Below are 23033 nucleotides of genomic sequence, written 5' to 3' on the forward strand. Positions count from 1 at the left end.
CTTTCTTAGGATGAAAGGGAATGCAGATGGAATGGCTGCAGCCTCCCTCCTAGTTTATCAGGGTATTGTGCGTGCACATCAATAAGACAAAGTGACTGGAATATGGAAGTGGCTGAGTGTTAAATCTTGCAGTGTTCTAGCTCCCCAGGCACTCTGGGGCAGAGCAGCCAAGGGGAGTCCTCCAGGAGCTACAGAGGTTTGTGGGCTTTCCAGTGTTACTCAGCTGTGATGTGCACACCTGGCAGGGCCTTTCCAAGAGCGTTGCAGCTCTTTGTCTTTGTTAAGGTTAAAATGGCAATTAGGGAAGTGCTGGGAAGAACTGATTTGAAGAGGGTGGACTGGGCTCAAAGGGAGGCTTGAGCACTGCTCAATCAAAGGTTTGTCTTTAACCAGGGAATATTTGTGTCGATATTTGTTAACCCAACAAGCTGTGAACATTAGGTGTTAGAGGGGCTCTGTATCACAGGAATTTCCTACCTAGTGTTCAGTCTGATCCTTAATGGAAGTGACCAGCTTTGTCTGGATCAAATGAGAAGAGAGTTGAAGTTTTGCATCAGTTGATGACCAAATGGAATTAACATCAACCCTATGAACCTTACAGTGAGGAGAGATACAGCATCAAATAGTGCTTTGCATGCTGTTGGAAGGAAGGAATAAATCTTGGATGGCAGGTTTTGAATGAAGATGGTATTTTTCCTTACAGTACCCAGCCTATGCATTTCTGGGTTCCCTCTGGGGTCCTAGTCTTGGTGGGGAGGAATGACCTGCTGCAGAGATCTTCTCATCGGGAGCTGCCACGGGGTCTTTATGTCCTCTTGCCAATCTAGAACTGATCATGATGGCTCAGTCTCAGAATACAGACCCACCTTTGCAATTGCTGAGCTAGTTTGGGATTAAGGGGAGACTTTATTGCTCTCTACAACTACCTGAAAGGAGGTTAGGAATTGATCTCTTCTCTCAGGTAACAGGACATGAGGAAATGGCCTTATGTGCCATCAGGGGAGGTTTAGGTTGGATATTAGGAAAAATTTCTTCACTGAAAGAGTGCTTAAACCCTGAAGCAGGCTGCCCAGGGAAGTGGTAGAATCACCATCCCTGGAAGTGTTCAAAAAACATACAGATGTGGTGCTGAGGGACATGGTTTAGTGGTGAACTTGGCAGGGTTAGGTTAACGGTTGGACTTGATGATCTTGGAGGTTTCTTCCAGCCTTAATGAGTCTATGCTTTTATGATTATTGTTTTTACAGGCTTCCCCAGCCCGTAGCTCAGTGCTCCTGCAGACACTGAACACGGCTGGGTTCTTTGTACAACTCTTTGCAACCTCATGGGCTTGATTTTGTTATTTATTTTAGGATTTGATGTTGTTCCTACTGTGTAATGGTGCTTGCACTGCACAGGAAACTTTGCCAATTATCTTTCTGACTGTGTTCCACCGAGGCAGCCACCTTTAATATTTAATTGCTTATTCCATTTGGGTTTTTTCCCCCTAATTGACACAGTTTTTTAGATGAATAATGCACTAGTTCTCAGTATCCAGCATAAAAGCAAAATAATGAAACCCCTTTGTAAGTTTAATTATGTGCCATCTATGATGTAATCTGTTGCTGACATCATGAACTAAGACTTTAATTTTAAGGTTTATGTGTTTCAGGAAGCTCAGGACTCTTCCCCAGTTTGTCCCCCATTATTATCAAGCTTCAGGTAGTTTTGCCTTTTGCAGCCACACTGTGTGCAGAATGTTTTCTTCTCTCTCATTGGGTCTATTAATGTTTTTTAATTTCCTGAAGAACTCTGCCTGTTGCAGATGAAGGAAAGGGAGCTTAATTCTGTTCTAGTGAGAGGACTTGCCAGAAGAGCTCAAAGTGTAAGATTTAGGTGTGCTGCAGTTCAGCTTTTCCAAAAGCACAGAGTGAAGTAGAGGAGCTTTGGCCGTCTTGCAGTGTCTGGGAAGCCCTGAGGATGTCCCAAGTGCTATCACACCAGTGTCCTTCACAAAGTACTACTAATCTGAGCCCAGAAAACCTAAGCCTTGATTCCGTTTCAAGAGTTCCTCAACATCCTGACGGCAGAGATGATAGCATGTTGAGTCCATCCAGCCTTTCTTTGTGCAGCAGGTAGTTTGCCAGAGGTGTAGCTGCATGCTTTGAATATCAACTACAAGTACAATTTAGAGGCCTTCCAGCTGAAAGGTACCTGTGTAAATGCACATTTTCTGCTCCAGCCTCTTCTGTTTGATGGAGCTGAAAGTAAAGAAAGGTGAAGTTCCTTAGCTTTGGTGGCTTCAAAACCAATTGTTCTTCTCAAGAGTTGAGATGGCAATCGTGATTGGTTTCTTTTTTGGGGGCTGGGGTGGTGATGGTGGTATTCTATTATTTTTTGTTGTTGTTGGGTTATTCCTGGGGTTTGACTCTTCTGGGTGGTGAAGATGGTTGAGGCTGAGGGCTGGGTTGGCCACTGTGTATGTGACAGATACTCTTCTTTATGAATTCCTCTCCCTTCCCAAAGAGAATAAGGGAGAGACTGATGGCTTGGGAAAGACAACCAAACCAGCTTTAATGGGAATAACACCAATAAAATAAAATAGATGCAAATAGACACAAACCAACATCAAACCCAACCCCCTGATGGTAATGACATCACCCTCACCACTGATGCTGTGGGCAGGCACTGTAACCATCAGCGCTCTCACTGCTAGAAGCAGTCTCTGTCTGTGAGAACATGCAGTGAAATTCAGAAAGTGCTGTGGCTGAGAAATCAAATCCCTGAACTGAATTAGCTCTCTTCCAGCTCAAACCAGGGCGTGGGATCAGGAGGGCATGTCTGAGACCTAGCCTGGGGTCGCTGTTGGAGCTGTGTATCGCAGTTAATAAAATTACAAACCTTTTTAATTTAGTTTTTCTTCCTCCAAGATTCTTGCAATTTCTCACTTCAGGTGGTTGATTTGAGTAACCCAAATGGCAAAGTCTGACTTTGCTATTACTGTAGCACTCGAGAAGCCAGGATGAGACAATGTAGCCCAGTCTATTTATTAAAATAGCAGTCACTGCTGCTTTGGCAGAGTGAGTCACAACATACATCTGTTTTGTTTAGGAGATACTTCACTGTTTCCAAAACATCTAAGTCATACCTAGGGCAGAGGCTTTTATTTGTCTGGGTTTCAAAAAGGCTCTTAAGCAGATCTTTTTGCAAAATCCAATATTCTTAATGCTGAAAGCAAGTGACAGAGGAAGCTATTTAGCATGCACACACACACATATATATATATATCATCCAGACATTTGTGTTGCAAGTAAATAAAAAGTAACTGTGCAAGAACCAAGAACAGCATTAGGAGATGAGTTGCCCTGTTTTGCCCCATTTATTCCATAGCTGCTGGGGTGACCCCCATCCTCTCACTATCAGAAAGGACCAAGGAGCAGAAATGAGACTTTACACTGACAGATATAGACATGAGGCAGCAGGTGAGAACTGTCCTTCGCAAGCTGAGACAAAGGGTTGCACCTTTTGGGATATTAATAGAAGGTCAGTATTTTCAGTATTGTTTTATGTGTCATGATACACTGCTGTAAGTGGTTGGAAAGCTGCATGGAAGTGGTTTTCAGGCACAGGTACACAAGTTATTGGTCATTGATAATTTAAGAACAGCTCTACCCTCTCTTTTCTGTTGAGTCATCAGTGGTAGGCGTGCATATCTTTAACTCTGGGCAGGATGGGAAAAGGAGGAGTAGCAGCTGGATGGTTGCTTCATGTGAAGAAAGGCTTGAGGAGTGGGACAGGGATCTCACAAAACCACACAGTCTGTAGGAAAAGACCTTCAGATCATCAAGTTCCAAACATTATCTTAACTCTACCAGGACTGCTACTGCACCATACCTAGACAGCTTTTAAATACCTCCAGGGATGGCTACTCAACTACTTTCCTGGGGAGCCTGTTCCAGTCTTTGATAACCTTTTTGGCTATGGATATTTTTCCCACTATGTAACCTCCCCTTGTGTAACTTGATTCCATTTCCTCTTGTCCTAACAGTTGTGACTTGTGAGACGAGACCAACAACCACCTCTCTGCAATCTCCCTTTAGGTAATTGAAGAGAGTGAGGAGGTCTCTCCTGAGCCTTCTTTTCTTCAGACCAAACACCCCCAGCTCCTGCAATCTATCTTTATAAAGCTTATTCTCAAGACCCTTCATCACCTTCATTGTCCTTCCCTGGACCTGCTCCAGCATGTCAATGTCTCTTGGGTACTTTGGTGCCCAAAGCTGAACCTGGTATTTAATGTGTGGCCTCACCAGTACTGAGTACAGGGGAACAAGCACTCTTCTAGTCCTGCTGGCCACACTGTTCCTGATGCAGGCCAGCATGCTGTGTGCTTCCTTGGCCACCTGGATACACACTGGCTCATATTCAGACAGCTGTCATTCAACACTCCCAGGTCCCTTTCTGCTGAACAGCTTAACAGCTGCTTTGCATTGTTGTGACCCAAATGCAGGACTCAGAGCTTGTTGAAGCCCTTACGCCTGGCTGAAGTCCATTGATCCAGACTGTCCAGATCCCTCTGAAGAGCCTTCATACCCTCCAGCAAATCAAACTCCTGCCTAACTTGATGTCATCTGCAGACTGAGGGTATTCTCAATCTCTTCATCAAGGCTATTGATAAAGATATCAAACAGGACTGGCCCCAGCACTGAGCCCTGAGGAACACTGCTTGTGACTGGCTGCCAACTGGATTTAGCTTCATTCCTTATCACTCCCTGGGCCCAGCCATCCAGCCAGTGCTTGCTCCAGCAGAGTGGACACCCATCCAGGCAGCCAGTTTTTCATGAGGATGCTTTGGGGGGCGGGGCAGTATCAAAGGCTTTATTGAAGTCCAGGTAAACAGCATCCACAGCCATTCCCTATCCAACAAGTGGGTCACCTTGCAATAGAAGGAGATGAGGTTCATTAAGTAGGGCCTGTCCTTCAGGAACCCATACTGACAGGCCTGGTTTTCTTGTAAATGGTATTTATAGCACTCCTTCTGGTTTGTTCCATGACCTTCCCTGGCACCAAGGTCACTGACAGGTCTGTAGTTACCCAGATCCTTCCTCTGGCTCTTCTTGTAGGTGGGTGTCACAGTTGCTTGTCTCCAGTCAGCTGGGACCTCCCTGGTTAGTCAGGACTGCTGATTAAATCACGAAGAGTGGCTTGGTGAGCACATCTGCCAACTCCTTCAGCACTATTGGGTGTAACCCATCTAGCCCAATAGACTTGTGTATATCTAGGTGGTTCAGCAGGTCACTCATTGTTTCCTCCTGGATTATGGAGGTTGTGTTCTGTTCCCCATCCCTGTCTTTCAACTCAAGGGGCTGGCTACCCAGAAGGCAGCTAGTCCTGCTCCTAAAGACTGAAGCAAAGAAGGCATTAAGTACCTCATCCTTAGTCACTGTGTTTCCCTCGTATTCATCCCATTTTGGGGGATCTGATGTAGCTTTAATGTCCTTCTGGAAGGGAAGTGGTAGTTTGTTTTGCAAAGGCAGGTTGGCAGAACCTACTCCAGCAAACTACAGAGGATTGGCTATTTCTGGGGAGGAATTAGTTCTGGTGGCTACCTTAGGCTTCCCAAGAGGAATCTGCAGGGTGTGGTGATGAGGTAGGTACCCTGAGGAGATGGTGTAAATGGGTTAGATTGCTCCAGACTACTTATTTGGAGTGATTGGTGAATGCTTCATTTCCTGTGTTATTGCCTGTTTTAATAACTGGAGGCTATGTTCTCTGGTTTCTCATTCTTGTTCCCTCAGTGCCACTTATACTCTGGGGCTGCTCTATGTTGTGTCCAGCATCACTGGGTTCTGGTGGTCTTTGCTTGCTGGACCAGCATCTGGGAAGTAAGAGGATGATTGTAGTGTGTGCAACAAGTGTTCAACTCAAATTTGTGTCATGGGATCCTGCCTCAAAGTGTGACTGGTCCAGGCTCTAAAGGAGCACTCCTGAGGGTTATAGAATCACAGAATATATCTGATTGAAGGAGACCTTCAAGATCATCCAGTCCAACCTTTGACCCAGCACTGAAAGCTCAAGACTAAGCCATGTCCCCAAGCACCAGGTCCAAAACTTGCTCAAACACCTCCAGGAATAGTGACTCCATCTGGGTCACCTGGGGGAACCATTCCAATGTTTGATAACCCTGTCAGTAAAAAAAATGTTTCCTAATATCTGGCTTAACCTTCTCCTGGTGCTGCTTGTAACCATTTCCTGTGGTCTCATTGCTTGCCACCAAGGAGACGAGGCTGGTCCCTCCACTCTCCAGCCTCCCTTCAGGTACTAGTAGAGACTGATGTCTCACCTCAGCCTCCTTATCACCAGACTGAACAACCCCAGGTCCCTCAGCAGCTGCTCAAAGGACATGTGCTCAAAGGTCTTCATAAGCCTTGTTGCCCTTCTCTGGGTATGCTCCAGCACCTCAATGTGTCCTTCCTATAAGTGAGGGGCCCTGAAGTGAATACAATACTTGGAGTGTGGCCCCACCAGTGTTGAGTACAGGGGCACAACCACCTCCCTGTTCCTGCTGGCTGCAGTTGTGACTGTCTGGACTGCATAGCCCATTGTCTTTGTGTTTCTCAGTCCAATATAATGCAGTGGAGCATCAACACTGGTTTCTTTAGGCTACAAAATTTATTGTTGTTTATATTGGGTCAGATTCTAACCTCAGCTACAGGGAAGAGTAACTGCAGCATGACCTGCTTTGTGACCAGCAGCTCCAAACCCGCTCGGGTCAGACAGTTGCTGACTAATTCCCCATCTTCTCAAATTGTTTACTGCTCTAGAGTTTCTTAGAGCAATTCACAGTGCTCTGGATGTTCACCCTTCCTGCATTAATCATTCCAGTTTAAGCATTTAGAAGTGTTTCAGTGCTGGTTTTTTTAAGTGATTGTAGCATTCAGACAGCTTTTTATAAATTGCCTTCCAACACCAAGACTTGTTTTCCTGTTTGTTTTAAGCTGGCATTCATACATACAGGAAACACAATATTCTGCCATGTTTCTGTTGGCAGCTATGAAGTTATCCTTGTCTGAACATGCCAACAGGATTTCTTAGCAAGCTAGCAGAAAGAAAACAAGCAGTTCTCAGACTAAACAGCCCCCATGCTTGAGTTGTAATAGAGATCTCTTGCTAAATGCTATGTAGATTCTATAGTCCTTGGGATTAAGGCAATCTTTGGGATTGCAGGTTGCAGATTCAGGTCTCTGGAGTTATTCCAGACTTGCACTGCATTAGCTGACATTGTTATTTGGCCTTCAGAACTGGAGGGCCAGTACTTCAAAATAATGTCTTGCTGTCAAGAGCTGCTCCTTGGAAATTAACAGCCAGAACGAGCCATCTCCTGGACGTGCAAAAATCATCTTCATCATCCTTTGTCTCATTGCAGCTGCTGGTGTAAACCACAAGGAACTGTGGTCAGACCTCAGCTTCTGTAATTGGTTTTATCTAAATTAGAGCACTTCTGGTATGCTGAAGCTGTCTGTGTTAAAACTGACACAGAAGTGGATGGGCAACTCAGAAAACACACAGGCTCTCTGTGGGTACTCAGCCGACATTGCATGTCTCCAAGAACTGAAGCAGGAGTAGGGTGGCAAAAATGCTGCACTCAGTCCTCGGCTACTACTATTTGTTACTGCTAACAGCCTGGGTTTTCCTTCAAGCTTTTGACTTGATGCAAGTTGAAGCCAGCTTTTGTGGTTTGGCAGGGTTTGCAGCTCAGGTTCTTTTGGGAGAGGCAAGAAATGAGAACTTGAAAATGGAGGAAATGTTTAAAACATAATAATGTTGTGTTAACAGCCTTGAAAAAGCTTATTTTCTAGCCCCTGTCTTGATGAACACATCATTGCAGACGTAACTGATGAGAGCTGGTCCCTAGGTTGGAGAGCTTGTTGCTTTTCTTTCTCGGAGCAATTTGGCAGTGGAGCTTGGAAAGAAAGGGAAGATCCTTTGTGCCTGTCATTTTGGGATGAAAGTGTCCTATGAGTATTTTGTGGCTGAGCCAGTGCTTTTCTTGAGCAGCACAATTTCTAGCAATGGGGAGGGAAGGGTTAGTGCAGCAGTATTACGGCTGATGGAAGGCACTGAGTGAAAGAGGCCAAGCTCAGCTGTCATGCTGCTTCACGTTGCCTCGGCCAGGATTTTCACGTGTGGGTGGATAACCTTGGGCACTTTACTCCACTGGTGTAGATTTAAAGTCTTTGCTTTAAATGCTAAAGCCTGGAAATGCTGGCCTGGATCTTGGCGTGTCTCAGTTTCCAAGCTGGGAGGTGTTCCTTGCCAGTCATCATTCCTGGGGGAGGGAGAGGCAGACGGTGGGAAGACAGAGGATTGGGAATGTCTTGGGAAGCTTCCAATGGCTCAGTTGAGCAATCGAGCCTCTAGGTCCTTGTCTAAGGCCTAACCTGGCCCAATTGTCACTGGTACAAATGTTTGCTCCACTTAGAGGGAATAATGAAAGAAATTCAAGTATTCTTGTGGTTAGTTTTTAAAGTGAATCTCCAGCCCACTTATTTGCTGGTCCTGAGGAGAAAGGCGTAGCTGTCATACAGGCAGAGAAGAGCTGGGATGCCAGCCTCTAGCTCAGCTCTTCAGACGTGCACAGGCATCTAGTCTGTGCATGCACATAGATTCACACATGCAGAAGCCTTTCATGGTTTATCCTTGTGTACATCCATGACTTGTGCATATGCTGTGCATACATTCGGAGAGCTGGTTAAGCCAAAATGCATTCTCCTTCGTTTGCAAAGCCATCTCTCGGAGCACAGCGGGGTGGCGGTGCTCAGAAACAGGAGCACTTCTGCCTGGACAAGAGGAAATGAACACCAACCTTTTAGGAAAGAGTAAAGCTGCTTTCTTTTTATTGATTCGACCCACCACAGTGTAACTAAAGAGGGCTGGGTGCTTCTCCCTTAGCTTGATTTGGGTCAGTGTGACAGGCAGTAGAGTAAGTTGTTCTCTTACGTGAATAAAATTGCCAGAATCTGGCCCAGAGAATGCTGCCTTTAGACATGATAAAACCATATTTGATTCTCTGTGTTGTCTATCCTTTCTGTGTTGGGAGATTATTTGAGAATATAATTTAGAGAATCCCATGTAAAATTCACTATTACGAGGTACATAGAAAGAAAAGCTGAAATGTGCTGGGTTCCCTTGAGTGTGTTTTGTCTCAATTAAGAGAATATCTTTTATTGTCTTGTTTTGATTTCTAAGAGGACTTTTCTTCAGTGTTAAATTTTCAGGTTTTTGGTGGATATTTTCTTTTTTTAAGTAATTAATAATGGAGCAGGCTTTTAGTATCTACCCTGGAAGGTAAAACCCCTTAATCACAGTAACATCATTAGCGCTTTCAAGCATTTAATTCTGATGCTTGACAAAGCACACAGCCATTGATAAGAACAAATAAGTGGTGTTGTGTGCAATTGGGGGGGGGGGGGGAATAAAAGAAGCAAATCATGAAAACCCCTAAGCTTCAAGTAATTAAATTTAAATATGTTATTTGAATTTAGCTGAGATAATGTACAAACTGTGGGTATATTTTTCAATCAGTGAAGGACCCCTTGAGTAAACACGATCCATTTAAATTCAAATCATGGGGAGTGGAAAGTAAACCCTGCTGTGGTTAAGAAGGCATCTTCACTAAAACACTGGGCATTGTGTATCTTTGATATCTGAGTGCTCATGTGTTGTGGCTTCATAAAGGGCTGTTTTCACTCACGGATGCCTACATGGCAGGGACTTTATTGCATCTATTTATTTCCTGCTTTTTCCCTCTCCTAATTTGAACCAGTAATGAAAAGCTGACACTCTGCTTCTACCATCCTTTAAAGTGCCCCAAAACTGTTACAATTCAGCACTTATTAGCCTTGGGACATGGCTTTATGGCATTTGGGTGAAGTTTTTGGAGTACAGCTGTGCTCTTTCTCTCTTTGTAGGCCGCAAGCTCTGAACCACAGTAATAAAACTACTAGTAGGTGTTTAATGGCAGGTTATTGAGGAAGTAGATAAAAGAAAATTGCAACGTTCACATCAGTAGAGAGTGGGGTTTGTAAGGGAGTGGAACTGCTGAGCTTTGAACTAGGGAAAGTCACACTTGGTGCTTTTGTTCAAGGGGACCTCTTTTAAACACCAAAATACCTTGTCATTTGTCTTGGTGAAATGGGCTGTTCTGGTAGAATTGGAGCTTGAGATGTAGGATCTGTGCGTGTGGCAGAAACACTTGCTGTCCTAAGCAATGAAGTTTCTCCTTTCCAAATAGGGAGGAGGAGGAATGTGCAAAAAGCGGAAGAAAAAGCAATCTCCTACTTTCTTTCTGAAGTATTGTGTGATTTTATTGTGAACATCTGAATTGTGTACATGGTCAAGCTGTCTTCAAATGGTTTGTGTAGGAATGTGTGTATATAATGAGCTGTTACCCCACGCACATAGACAAGAAGATTCTGTCTTTTATTCTGCTCATGATCAAAGCATCATTTTACAACCTGTTACGTGTTTAGTTTCACATCACCTGTAAGAGACAATATAAAGGCATAAGGGAGAAGAACAAAGAATGTGAATATTTCGCACAAGCTCACCCAGAAGGCTCTGCCTGCCTCCTGAATTGCCATGGTGAGCTGGCAGTGGTGGTTTTCTTTGTTCTAGACTCTACCGACTAAACTCTTACATCTTTCTGGTAATATATGTCCCAGGAGACCCAGATCTGGTGTTCTTCCAGAACTCCAGTCTTTCAGCTCCTCAGGTCAGCTGGTGGATCCTGGAAAACAGGGGTGGGAGGAAAACCCTGCTTTTTAGGGCTATTTGCAGAAGCAAGAGAAATTTTTGTAACATTTCATCTGTGCAGTGAGATCTGTGGTACACCTTGTGGTTACTGAGCCCAGTGCCTCCAGGTCTGCAGACCTGCAGCTCAGTATCCTATTGCACAGACCGTTATGCAGACTGTGTGTGATGCAGAGATGTCAAAGAGCTTCTGGATGGCCTCATGTGGTTCTGATATTTCATGCTGTTGCTGGACTTCAGCACTCTAAGGATTTCTATAGAGCATGTGAAAAGGCAGAATGGACAGAACAAAATGACACAAACACATTTTCCATCTGCAGAATACAGGACAAAAGAGATCAATATTTAAGTAGGCTGAATTTGCATATAAAGGACAGAAAGTTAAAAATAGGGGCACACAATTGTAATTGTGACAGAGAAATTAACACACAAGTCCTGTTTGTGTCCTGGAGGACAGGAGCGCATTGTTTATTCCAGTGTCGTGTGGTGCTGTCCTTTTTTTGAGAGGGATGAGAAAGCGCTTGTTAAACTGTATAAAACTAAGCGTCTTTCACCCAAAGGAGCAGTTAATAGATATTCTTCTGCTGCAACCAGCCATTTTACAACAGAGAAGAAATGCACTTTCATACAGCACTTACCAGCCCAATATTGAGGGACTCAATAAATTCCAATATAAATGCCTGCAGAAATAAAGTGGGAAACCAAGGAGGTTGAAAAGAGGATAAAAGGAAGAAAGGGAACTTTCTCTCTGCAATTCTTGCGTTCAGACCAGCATAAGTGACAGATGCTCAGTAAAAAGAATTGCCTGTCTGCCCTCTATGAGGTACTGATTAACTAAGCAGGTTTTGCTCCTGTTGGTTCATCAGTAATGTGTATGCGTTTTAAGGTAACAAATCTGACTTGTAACTTACTAGCTGAGCAGTATTCTTGCTGTAAATGGGAAGGAAAAAAAAGAGATTGTGAAGAACCATGAGTTATTAAGCAGGTTCTCAGTCATGCCATGGATCTAACGTGATGGAGCACACCAGGATCCTCCCTGTTGGCTGCATATATAGTCTCCTCTGTCATCCAGTATTTGCCTTTGCATGTGAGAGACAGACAAGGGAAAAGAGAGAGAGATTCTGGAGGCATTTCTAACAGAGATGCCAAACTGTCAAACAGTAAATCGGGAAGCGGCTCCCTGATGGTTTCACATCAAGAGGAGACACCCTTTTGTGACTGTGCAGCGTCTACTGGTGATTTTCCCTTCCATCAGAACTGTCTGATATGGTCAAGTAGGTTTGAGGTTTTCAACATTCAATTTTCCTTTCATATATTGTGACTCGTTTATTTATTTGCCTTTCTTGGTAGTTTTCAAGGATACTTTTTGCTCTCTTAATGTTTTTGTGGAGATTCATCCCAAAGTTAAGGGCACGAAAAGAAACAAAAAGGGAAAAAAAAAAGGCAAAGGGGAGGAAAAAAAGAGCAACATGGCTACAGCTCCAGGGGACAAAAGAAGAAATATATTCAATTTAGGAAGACCTCTAATCTCTGGTTATACAGGACAGCTTTGTTAGATAAGATTAAAAATTTCATGAATGTCCCTTTTTATCCCTGGAGACTCCAGCATTTATACCAGCTATTGTCAGCATCAAAAGAGCTTGATAACAGCTGGCTAGAGACGTGACCACACAACAACACAACAGCAAGGAAGGGGCAGCCGGGTTCATGAGTCTTTAGAAAACCCGTTCCCCCAGCGCAGCCATGAATCTCTGCTAGCGCAGTCAAAGGGAGAACGCTTTGTCCTGCAGCCAGTCAAAACCCTGAACTTCAGCATTAGCAGGGGCTCTATTGAAAGTGTAGGGCACACAATGAGATGTTTTCCATTATCATCTTCGTTGCAGCCCTTATTATTGTGCACAGATACAGTTTAAAGGATCTTTGAGTTCATCTTGTTGCTAGGAAGAGTTTTCCCAGAGATTGGGTAGTCCTTACCCTGGGCAGCATAATCCTGCTTGTTTTATTCATTGCATCAATAATAATGACACGTGGGACAGGGTCGGATGATGCCATTTTTGTGGACAGTAGACCAGTCTTGGTTAGCTTCTATTACCTCTGTGCCCGGTAAGATCATGGAGCAGATCCTCCTGGAGAAGAATAACAAAGAGGTGACTGGCTACGAGCAGCAAGGCTTCACCAGGGGCAAATCCTTCCTGACAAACCTGGTGGCCTTCTATGACAAGGTCACAACATTAATAGATGAAGGCTGAGCAACTGACATAATTTACCTGGAGCTGAGCAAAGCCTCTGACACTGTCCTGCACCACATCCTGGTCTCCAGGCTGGTGCAGTATAAAGAACTGGCTTGATGGCCGCATCCAAAGGGTGGCTGTCCATGGGTCCATGTCCAAGTGGAGGGCAGTGACAAGTGGAGTCCTTCAGGGATTAGTACTGGAACCAGTGTTGTTCAACATCTTTGTTGGTGACACGGACAGTGACATTGAGTGTGCCCTCAGCAGGTTTGCTGACGACACTAAGCTGTGTGGTGCAGCTGCAGTGCTTGAGGGAAGGGAGGCCATCCAGAGGGACCTTGACAGGCTTGAGAGGTGGGCCCATGACAACCTCATGAGGTTCCACAAAACCGAATGCAAGGTCTCGCGTCTTGGCCAGGGCAGTCCCAAGCACTGATAGAGGCTGGGCAGTGACTGGCTTGAGAACAGCCCTGAAGAAAAGGACTGATTCAAAATACACATTCCTCATTAAAATATTGCTTATATTTATTTATTTTCTCTTTCTGGCAGCTCCATCCCCTATTGCTTTGATCCAGGCTAAGGAGATAACCAGGCACAGCGTTGCCTTGGCTTGGCTGGAACCTGACAGGCCAAACGGAGTCATCTTGGAGTATGAAGTCAAATACTATGAAAAGGTACCATTCAGAAACGGACAAGCAAGGAGTTTTACTTGGGTTTGGGAAGGGCTTTTTACTTTATTCCATTACACTTTATTTCCAGATAGAATTCCATCATTTGAAAGCAAATAGATTCAGTTTCATAAAATCCAATTAAGGATTTCATGCACTTGAATGGTTCCTTGAAAGAATAAGATTCACAGGCCGTTCCAGCTGTATGGTATGAGTTTATTTTGTTATGTTTTCCTGCCTAGGAACTCATCTTTTGTAGCAAGCAGATTAATAATGAGAATCAATAATGTTGGGCAGAAGTGAGACATTAGCTTTACTTCATAGACAGAAGTATAATAATGAAGTATCTAACACAGTAATAATAATTAGATACGTTTGCCGATAGCTTCTGCTCAGAGCGATAGTGTGGGCTGGATGGCTTCAAATAGAGAATAAGGAAAGAAAATTACATTCTTCATCCTTTCCAAGGTAGAGGGAGATGTTATTCCTACAAACGAGTTCTCAGGTATGGATCTATGAAAAGAGCTATTTTATTTGAAGGTGCTCTGCAGAAATGAACAATTACCTGGTCTTGCTTGTGTCCAGACTCTCTCACGTGTGCACGCATGCTGCTGAATTGTTTTGATAAAGATAATCCCTGTTTGCTTCCCTAACATCTGATTTGCAGGGAAGCTAGATGATTACATTTTCTGATGGGTTTTTGCATCCAAAAATAGAGCAATTTTTAAGACTGGACTTTCTGGAAGATATTTTATAGGCCTTGGGGTTTGTTTTGTTTTGGTGTGGGCTGGTTTGGTTTGGTTTTTTACATGGCTTCTGCCTGGTAGGACGAAAAAGAAAGTGCCTGCATGTGTGAGTGAAATATTGCTTGTTCATCAAGAGGATTCTATTTGAAGGATTGGCTGTTTTCCAAAGGATTTCATTACAGGATTTCTTAAATAATCAGTGATATATGAGCATCAGACCTACCTCCTCAACTCCTTTTTTGACCTGCTCAGAGCTCCCTGCAGCACGCAGCTCAGGAGGTATTGAGCAAGGCCAACAGCAGGAGCCCTCAGGATGTATTTTGAGAATTCCAACCCTGTTACTCACCTTCTTTCATCATGACAGTTTTGGCAGGGAAGCAGGGTTCCATGGTTCACATCCAGCGAGCCATTTTCACTTGATCACCCTCCTGTTCTTTGTTGGTAGGACCAAAATGAGCGCAGCTATCGCATTGTGAAGACAGCCTCCAGGAACACGGACATCAAAGGCTTGAACCCCCTGACTTCATATGTATTTCATGTGCGGGCAAGGACAGCAGCAGGCTATGGAGACTTCAGTGGGCCATTTGAGTTCACAACTAACACAGGTAATGACATGCCCATTGATTTCTTTGTCTTTCCCTAAGTAAAGAGTGCAGATGTAACTGAGCTGTGTGTTGGGAGTTTACCAATGGTTTCTCGTACTGTATGTTGGCATGTATGTTCAAGGATGCTGTTCTTCCATGACTGCCGGTGATGCCGTCAATCTGACCTGAGACCTCTTTTTGGATGTGCTACATTCTGGATTCTAGCAATGGAAATACTTTATTGTGGCATTAGGAGATGCATCCTATAAACACCTGGAAGCCATTGATGCTTATATCTACTTTGCACATGTGTTTGGAATATCTCCATTGCAGGAGAGTAGAACCCTGTTAGTCCTCTTTGCAAGAGCTTGTAATAAATCAGTTAAGTGTCCTGCATCAGCTCACATATTTGCACTTTTCCTTAGTGAGTAGTATGAAGACAGAATGTTTGAATTATGTTGTCAATAGAGCTTTTCACTTTGCTTGAGGAAACATGCGAATTTAGCCCACAAAATATTTGCTTTTCAGTGTCAGGAGGGCAATGTGACCAAGTCGATTTTATTTTGTACATACAGGTCTGCTTATATGAATCTAAGGTCATGCACAATAGTAGAAACATCCTTCAGATGAAGATAATTCAGCAGGAAGAGGGTGGATATTTAAAAATAATTTGTTCTCTTTGTGTCAGCTGGCAAGTGATCAGCTGGCCCCACAGAGAGAAAAAAGAGGAGGAAAGAAGAGTGGAAAGCCATTAGAAAGGAGTAAAAAACCCAAAATAGCCACTATACCCTCTAAACAACACTGAAGGGTAGAAAGCAGGGGAGTGTTCACTTGTTCCCAGTGAACTGATGTTCACCAAATCATTATCAAACACCATGTCTTCAGCAAATTAGGGCCCTTCTGGAAAGTTATGTCGAATGACTATATAATAAAGGCCTGAAAGGCTACTCTAGACTGCCTTTGCAAGCCAGAAAACTTCCCTCAGTGCTACCTAGGTTGACACTAATGCTCCCTTTTCTGTTTCCAGTTCCTTCCCCCATCATTGGCGATGGTACCAATCCCACAGTGCTGCTTGTCTCAGTGGCTGGCAGTGTTGTTCTTGTGGTCATTCTCATTGCAGCCTTTGTCATCAGCAGGAGGTAAGAACTTAAGCTTCTGTCTCCCCTTCTCTCTTTCATGAAGGAGTTTTTTGTCTTCTCCAAACAAAGCTAAATTCTTTGATTAGCATCATAAACAGTGAATTTGCATTACAAGCCTTCTCACATGTAGCTTTGATCTTCTCAACATTAGTACCAAGCAGCATGTGATGTAATGGCAATAGTTCCAGCTCTATTTGCCCTTCAAATGCAAAACTGATTGCAATAACTGGGTATTGAGGAGCAAGCCAGCTAGAGATTTGTGGTTAGTGGAACTTGAAGTTAAGTTTAATGGGTACAGAAGATTTTCTTGGAGTGACTCCTCATAGGCAGGGAATAAACAACTGCACTGTTGTCAGCTAAGCCATCAGACTGCGTGTGATTTTTGTGTTAGTCTGTATGAATCTTTATGAGTCTTTTGGGTTAGTCCTTCCAGAGTGAGTGGGTATGACTGTAAAACAGAAGTCACAGTCATTCAGCATCATACACAGTGGCAAGCAGACTGGATCGATGGTTATTTCATCAGAATGGGACCATAATCTTCTCCAAAGTACTTGTTCCATCTCCTGCATTCAACCCAGGCATCAGAAACAGTCCTGTGACTTGCAGGAGAATGTAGCAGAAGCACAGCATGAGCGTTCTGTCTTCATCTTTGTGTTCAGACTCATTTTGAAAGGTCAGCATGATTTTGCTTCAGTGTAATTCTGAGATAAAAGTGGACACAGCATTGCTGCATCTGAAGCCTGGTGTCTGAGAGATGCATATTTTGTCAGGCTGTTGATCAGCTTAATGGCATCAGCCATAAACATGCAGAAATTCCTCTTGATTTGCTCTTGCTTTAAATCGTCTTAAAGAGCAGTTAAGTCGCTGTGATTATAATATCTGGCAAGTAGACATGTATTGTTGCAGCTTTCTGTGGGTGTTCAGCTCTCAATGCTGACAGGAGGAAAGGAGAGCAGAACATATGAAAATGTGATGCAGAGAGACAGCTTTATTAAAAGTCATTGCAACAGCAAATAGCACCACTGAGCTTGATGACTTAATCTCCTCTCTGCTTTTATTGATCACTTTATTATTTAAGGCAGGATTGATAGCAGGATACATTGGCTTTCTAATTATGAGTCGCCACCTTGGAGAATTGAGCCTGTTGAGTTGCTTTGAGATGATTCCTTCTTCTCCTCCCCCTATAAAAACCCATCGTTTCCCAAGGCTGATAAACACTGCTTGGTGATTGGCCCTCAATGTATCACTCCTTAGAAAATGAAATGTCAACCCCTTGCCCTCATATTGATTCTCTTCAGTATCAGCCATAAAGCTGTCAGGGGAAAGGCTGCCTGGAGCCAGGTATCTGACAGACTCGCTGATGTGGGTCTGCACTCAGCCAGGTCTTCTCACCACCCAGGCTGTCTTCTCAGTTATGTGCCCACAAGTCTTCATCTTGGACAAAGACATGGCAAAGAGCATGTGGGCACTTGGGACAAAATCCTGGTCCAAGCCCTGGTGGGAGTCGAGATGAAAATTTCTTGGTGGGCATAGGTTCAGAGGTGTCATACAGCTCTGCACTGGTAGGTCTCAGAGAGGCTGTGAATGGGGAAAGACTTAGTACTAAGAATGAAATACTAGGATAGTGAAACTGCTTTGTGCATACTAATGCATGGTGCTTTGCTAATTAGTATCCTTGCTCAATGCACAGCCCTCCAGTAGCTCTCAATAAACAGAATCTACTTTAATATTCACCATTTTAACCACTTTACTCATGTCATTTAGAGGTGTGGGCTTTGGGGATGCTTCATGATGTTCCTACACCAGCAGAAGTTAATAGCAAAATAATTATACTTTGTTCCAAAATTACTTCAGATGAGAAAAGGCTTTTTCTGTCCATGCAGTCCCCAGGAGGAGGTTTTGTAATCTAGCCATGACCTGAAAGTCCTATTTGTAGAATCAAAGTTGTGCTTTGGCCTGCAGACATGCCCTCTGTATCCCTGAGCCAAACGTAGAAGCTGGGGTGTATGCTCTAGGTGCCCACTTTTGAACCCTGGGTTGTTATTACTGATTTAACACTACACTTTTTCATTGCCCAAGTCTCCAAATTCATCTTTGCAACACAACTCGTTAAAGGACTTTGTCTTCAGGCAGCTCAAGCTGTTTGGTTCTGTCCTGTGACCACAGTGTTTGTATTAACATAAGACCTGATCTGCCTCAAGCTCAGTTTAAACTTACTGAGGTTAAGATTGTATCCCTAGAGCAGAGTCCAGGAGATAGCATGTGTTTTTCCTAACTATGCACTGCAGGAACACTGACTGAAACTAGTGTCTGAAGTAGAGTTGCAAAGGATTTGGCAAAGTCTAAACCAGAAAAGAGCAGCTTTCTAAGACAGATTGGGTGGAGTAAGGTGGTCCTACAGAATCCTCTGGTCATCAAAAAGTGTCTGTCAGAAATTCTTCCAATGGATAGATTGATTTGTCTTCTGCTCCCATCAGTGGCTGAAAACGTCTCCCAGAGTCACGGAATGCTGCTGTGGTGGGGGTTGGAAAGGACCTCTGGAGATTATCTGGTCCAAGCCCTCTGTTAAAGCAGGGTCACACACAGCAGGTTGCCCAGGACTGAAATGTCCAGGCAGAGGGAAACTCCACAACCTCTTTGGGCAGCCTGGTCCAGGGCTCTAGCAACTTCACAAGAAGGAACATTTTCCTTATGTTCAGATGGAACTTTCTGGGTTCTAGTTTGTGCTCATTACCTGTTTTTCTGCCACTGGCCTTATCCTCTTAACGCCCTACACTTCAGGTATTTATAAGCATCGAGAAGATTCCCTCTCAGTCATTCTCTTCTCCAGGCTAAACAGCCCCAAGGTCGCTCAGCCTTTCCTTGTCAGATGCTCCTGTCCCCTCATCATCTTTGCAGCCTCATCTGGACTCTCTACAGTAGTTCCCTTTCTCTCTTGAACTGGGGAGCTCAGAACTAGACACAATGCTACAAATGTGGTCCACTTTTTTGCTGGTGGTGTTTGATTGAGTACTCTGCCAGCCTGATGCCTGAGCCCTGCAGCATGCCCAGCCTCTCTTTTGCATGGAAAGTAGGTGGTGAGGTGGGAGCAGCAGCTACTCCACCTCACACTGCATGCTCATACCCTCCTCTTTGTCACCAGTCCCCAGCTATAGATCTGCCTGTGCCTCTGACCCCTGCAGTTTCTGAAAGCCTCTGTGTTCTCTCCAGTACTGGCTATTTGATCACCACCACCATAATCCCTGTAATTACAGTGTTCAGATCTGTGACAAAGGCTCCTTCTGCCCCTCAGGTGAGCTACCCCAGGAGGCAGCTCCCACCCCCTGTGCTCCATGGTGCGGGGCTTGGGGACAATAGGAGATAGGAGTGTCTGACCCCCAGCCAAGGAGGAGAGGTCAACAGGTGACAGAGGGAGAAGTGGAAGTAGGTAGTTAGTTGGGAAGGTATTATTTAAACTTAATAAGATGCAATTATATTGCTTGAACAGTAATCCCCTTGTTTCCCTTTGCTTTTTGCATGTCTTTGGGTTTTAGTGGGGGCAGGTGAATTTTTTATCTGTTGTTAGGGTGCTTGTATTTTTAAGACAAAGAACATTTCCTCGTACTTAAAGTGCTTTCATGCAAAGCCTGTTTGTGTTTCACATTTCCCATCTGTGGCTGAGCTTTAATAAAATCAATTTAATGGTGTCCTGCTTAAAATGAAGAATCTTGGTTTTTTTTCTCTTTCCTCTGAGAGAAGTGTAATACCTGAAACAATCTCTGTATTCCTGTAGCTGACTTGATCCCATATGGTGCTGGGTGGGATTTGTGCTGCCTCTTCCTTCTCGCCCAGTTCAGCAACTGGGAGCAGAACATTCTCCTTCTCATGGGATCTCATCATGGTAGGTGTTGGAAGGGGCCTCTGTGGATTATCCGTTCAAACCCTGCTGCTGAAGCAGGGTCATCCACAGGTTGCCCAGGATCACAGTTTCCAGGTGGGTTTGGAATCTCTCCAGAGAAGGAGACTCCACAACCTCTCTGGGCAGCCCGCTCCAGTGCTCCAGCACCCTCGCAGGAAAGAAGTTTCTGCGCATGTTCAGATGGAACCTTCTGGGTTCCAGTCTGTGCCTGTTGCCCCTTGTCTTGTTGCTGGTCACCACTGAAAAAAGCCTGATCCCTATCCTGTTGCTTTCCTGTCCTTTAGCTATTGATCTGCATTGAGAAGATTCCCTCTCAGTGTGTTCTTCTGCAGACTAAACAGTCTCAGATCTTGTGGCTTTTTCCTTGTCAGAGAGCTGTTATTTAGCTGTGTTATACCAGGGCTGTAAGGCCTCGGGCAAGCAAACATTTTAAATGGGTGTTTGGATCCAGTGTAGTTTTTAATAATGCTGCTCTTGTGATTTGGAGCCAGTTGTGTTTAATTGACTTTCATCAAGAGAAGAAGCTCCCAACCAGTTATGGTTGGACGTATACCTGCTTTTTATGTCTAAATTCAAGTCCTGTTGGTGTTGTTGGTAGCTGTGGGGTTTGGTTCAAAGATCTGGTAGTCTTCACATGTCAAACAAGATTTATTTTCCTCCTGTTTCATGGTTAATTTATAGTTTTTATTATTAGCGTAATACTTTTAACACCAGTGCTAACAGACTGCAAAGACAGAGCCTGGGAAACAGCCATTGACATCAATGGGAAGCTGCCATTCCCCAGGCACAGAGTGGGAAGCTGGATGCTTTCTTGCTAAAGGGCATGAGGGTTCTGCTGGAGGGAGGGGGATGGAGAGACCCAGTCAGATTTGCTGCAAGTGAGGCTCTCAGTCATAAGTTCTCTTCCTGTTGGCTGAGTTTTTGAGCCCTTTTCACTCACATTTCCCAACAGGTCTTTCTCTCACCCACTCTTTTTCCTCCATTACCCATTCACCATTTTCTGAGTATCAACCCAGTCTCAGCCCAGTGTCCCTGGCAGTGTGGGCATCTCCTGCCCCGCTCCATGTAGTGGTTTTATGCTGCAGGCAGCGCCAATCTTGTATTCTGGTCTCCATAACTGATATCTCCTTCTGCCTTCTCTTTTCTTCACTCCAACCCAGACTCCTGCCAGTTAGCTAATGTGGGTCTGATGCACTGGGAGACTTGAAATTCCATAGGAACAAGCAAACTGAGGAGTAAACACCACCAAGCCCTTCTCTTCAGCAGTGTCTGTTCTTATGTATGGTTCTGAACTCTCAATGACTGATGGGTAAAAGCCCAAATCAAATCTGCATCTTCATACCATTAGATAATGGGGAACTTTGAATCCTACTGAACTAATTAAATACATAACTGGGTGCAATATCACAGCATCACTGAATGATTTTGGATGGGAAGGAACCTTTAAAGGTCATCTAGTTCAACCTCCTTGTAGTGAGCAGGGGCATATTCAACTAGAGTGGGTTGCTTAGAGCCCTGTCCCACCCGACCTGGAATGTTTCAATGGATGGGACATCTACCATCTCTCTTTTGGTTTAAACCATCACACTGTATCCTGTTGCAACAAGCCCTGCTAAAAAGTCTGTCCACATCTTTCTGACTGATGCCTTTAAGTCCTGAAAGGCCACAGGAATGTCTTCCTGCAACCCTCTCTTCTCCAGGCTGAACATCCCCAATATTGTGTCTTCAGGTGTAGAAATAGTCATCTATAGAGCTAACGTACTATGTAGTCTCTAGCTGAGAGGGTTAGTAGAGGAGCTCTGCTGTCAGGAGTTCTTCACTCCCTTCAATTGTACAATGATAAAAAATAAAATCATCTGGATCTGCATTTTTGAAGATCAAGGGTGTTTGGTTTGGGTTTGGGTTTTTTTGCTGCCATCCTGATTTCTGGATTAATAGACTTGTTTGCATTTTAAATTTACAGTTCCACAAGTGGGTTGGAATTGGCATTTCCTAATTGTGTTTGAAAATCAATCTACCGGCACACCTCTGTCATAGTTTTTAAATCCATATATAAAATAGGGCTAAAAATCAATCTGGCCCCCTTTTGCACAGGATTGCAAGTACTTGTTTGAAGGCAAAGTAGCCAAAGCACAAGCTGCCTTTCTTTAAATGCTGAGGTGCAAATAGGTTTGTGTTTTTCTCAGTGCTTTGTTGACGCCAGTAACACTTAAGAGTAGTCGAGGAGTCTCCTGCTCCAGTGGTAGGTGTATGGTGTGTCACGGGCTGTTGGAGGGAAGCTGCGGAGCACAGGTCATGGCAGGTGCAAGCAGCTCAAGTCTGAGCAGGTCAAGAAGATTTAGCTTGTCTCAAAGATACTTGTTCTGAACTGAAATGCTCTTTTTTGTTCTGACAGGCGCAGTAAGTACAGTAAAGCTAAGCAAGAGGCAGATGAAGAGAAACATTTGAACCAAGGTAAAAAAGACAGCAGTACTTGAATTCTTTGATTTGCTTCATAAAACATGTCCCATGTTGTGATGCTTGGGGAATCAGGGATGACATTCCTCTTGAGATGAATGTATTTCTGGTTTTCTCTCTTGCAAACATCCTTCTTCAATACTATGTACTTTGGTAACCAGGAGAATAGAAGCATCTGGGTAAAAAGTTTCAAGGGGACAGGCAGGAGAAAGGCTCATCAGATTTTTTGACTGTTCCTTTCCACTGAAATACATCTGTTGTTGGCTCATGATAACTCAGAATGATTTTTCCCCGCAATACCCTGATAAATCAGTTTTTGGATGGGCTGGAGTCAATCCTGAAGGAAAGGGGATGTGAACTTTACTGCCCTTTTCCTCAGATTGAATCCTACTGAGTCATCTAGGCACCAAACCTGGGGCCTGAGCTCAGAATTTCTTGGCTCTCCAAAGGAAAATGGGATGTGGTTTAGTCTCACAGGTCCATAAACAGGCTGTTGGCCTCTTAGTGATGGCAGTGATTTGT

The 23033-nt window shown here is 44.0% G+C and overlaps 1 protein-coding gene across 1 annotated transcript in view; it reads left to right on the forward strand.

The window, feature by feature from the left end:
- The window catches only part of EPHA4 (EPH receptor A4), a 108551-nt gene that overhangs the window by 69053 nt on the left and 16465 nt on the right, over positions 1-23033 (forward strand). The window contains exons 6-9 of the mRNA XM_054175519.1: positions 13569-13693; positions 14879-15038; positions 16045-16156; positions 22450-22508. Of these exons, the coding sequence (XP_054031494.1) occupies positions 13569-13693; positions 14879-15038; positions 16045-16156; positions 22450-22508 (456 nt within the window). The remainder of the gene's footprint in view (positions 1-13568; positions 13694-14878; positions 15039-16044; positions 16157-22449; positions 22509-23033) is intronic.

The sequence above is a fragment of the Dryobates pubescens genome, chromosome 32, assembly GCF_014839835.1.
Source record: "Dryobates pubescens isolate bDryPub1 chromosome 32, bDryPub1.pri, whole genome shotgun sequence".
Taxonomy (NCBI): domain Eukaryota; kingdom Metazoa; phylum Chordata; class Aves; order Piciformes; family Picidae; genus Dryobates; species Dryobates pubescens.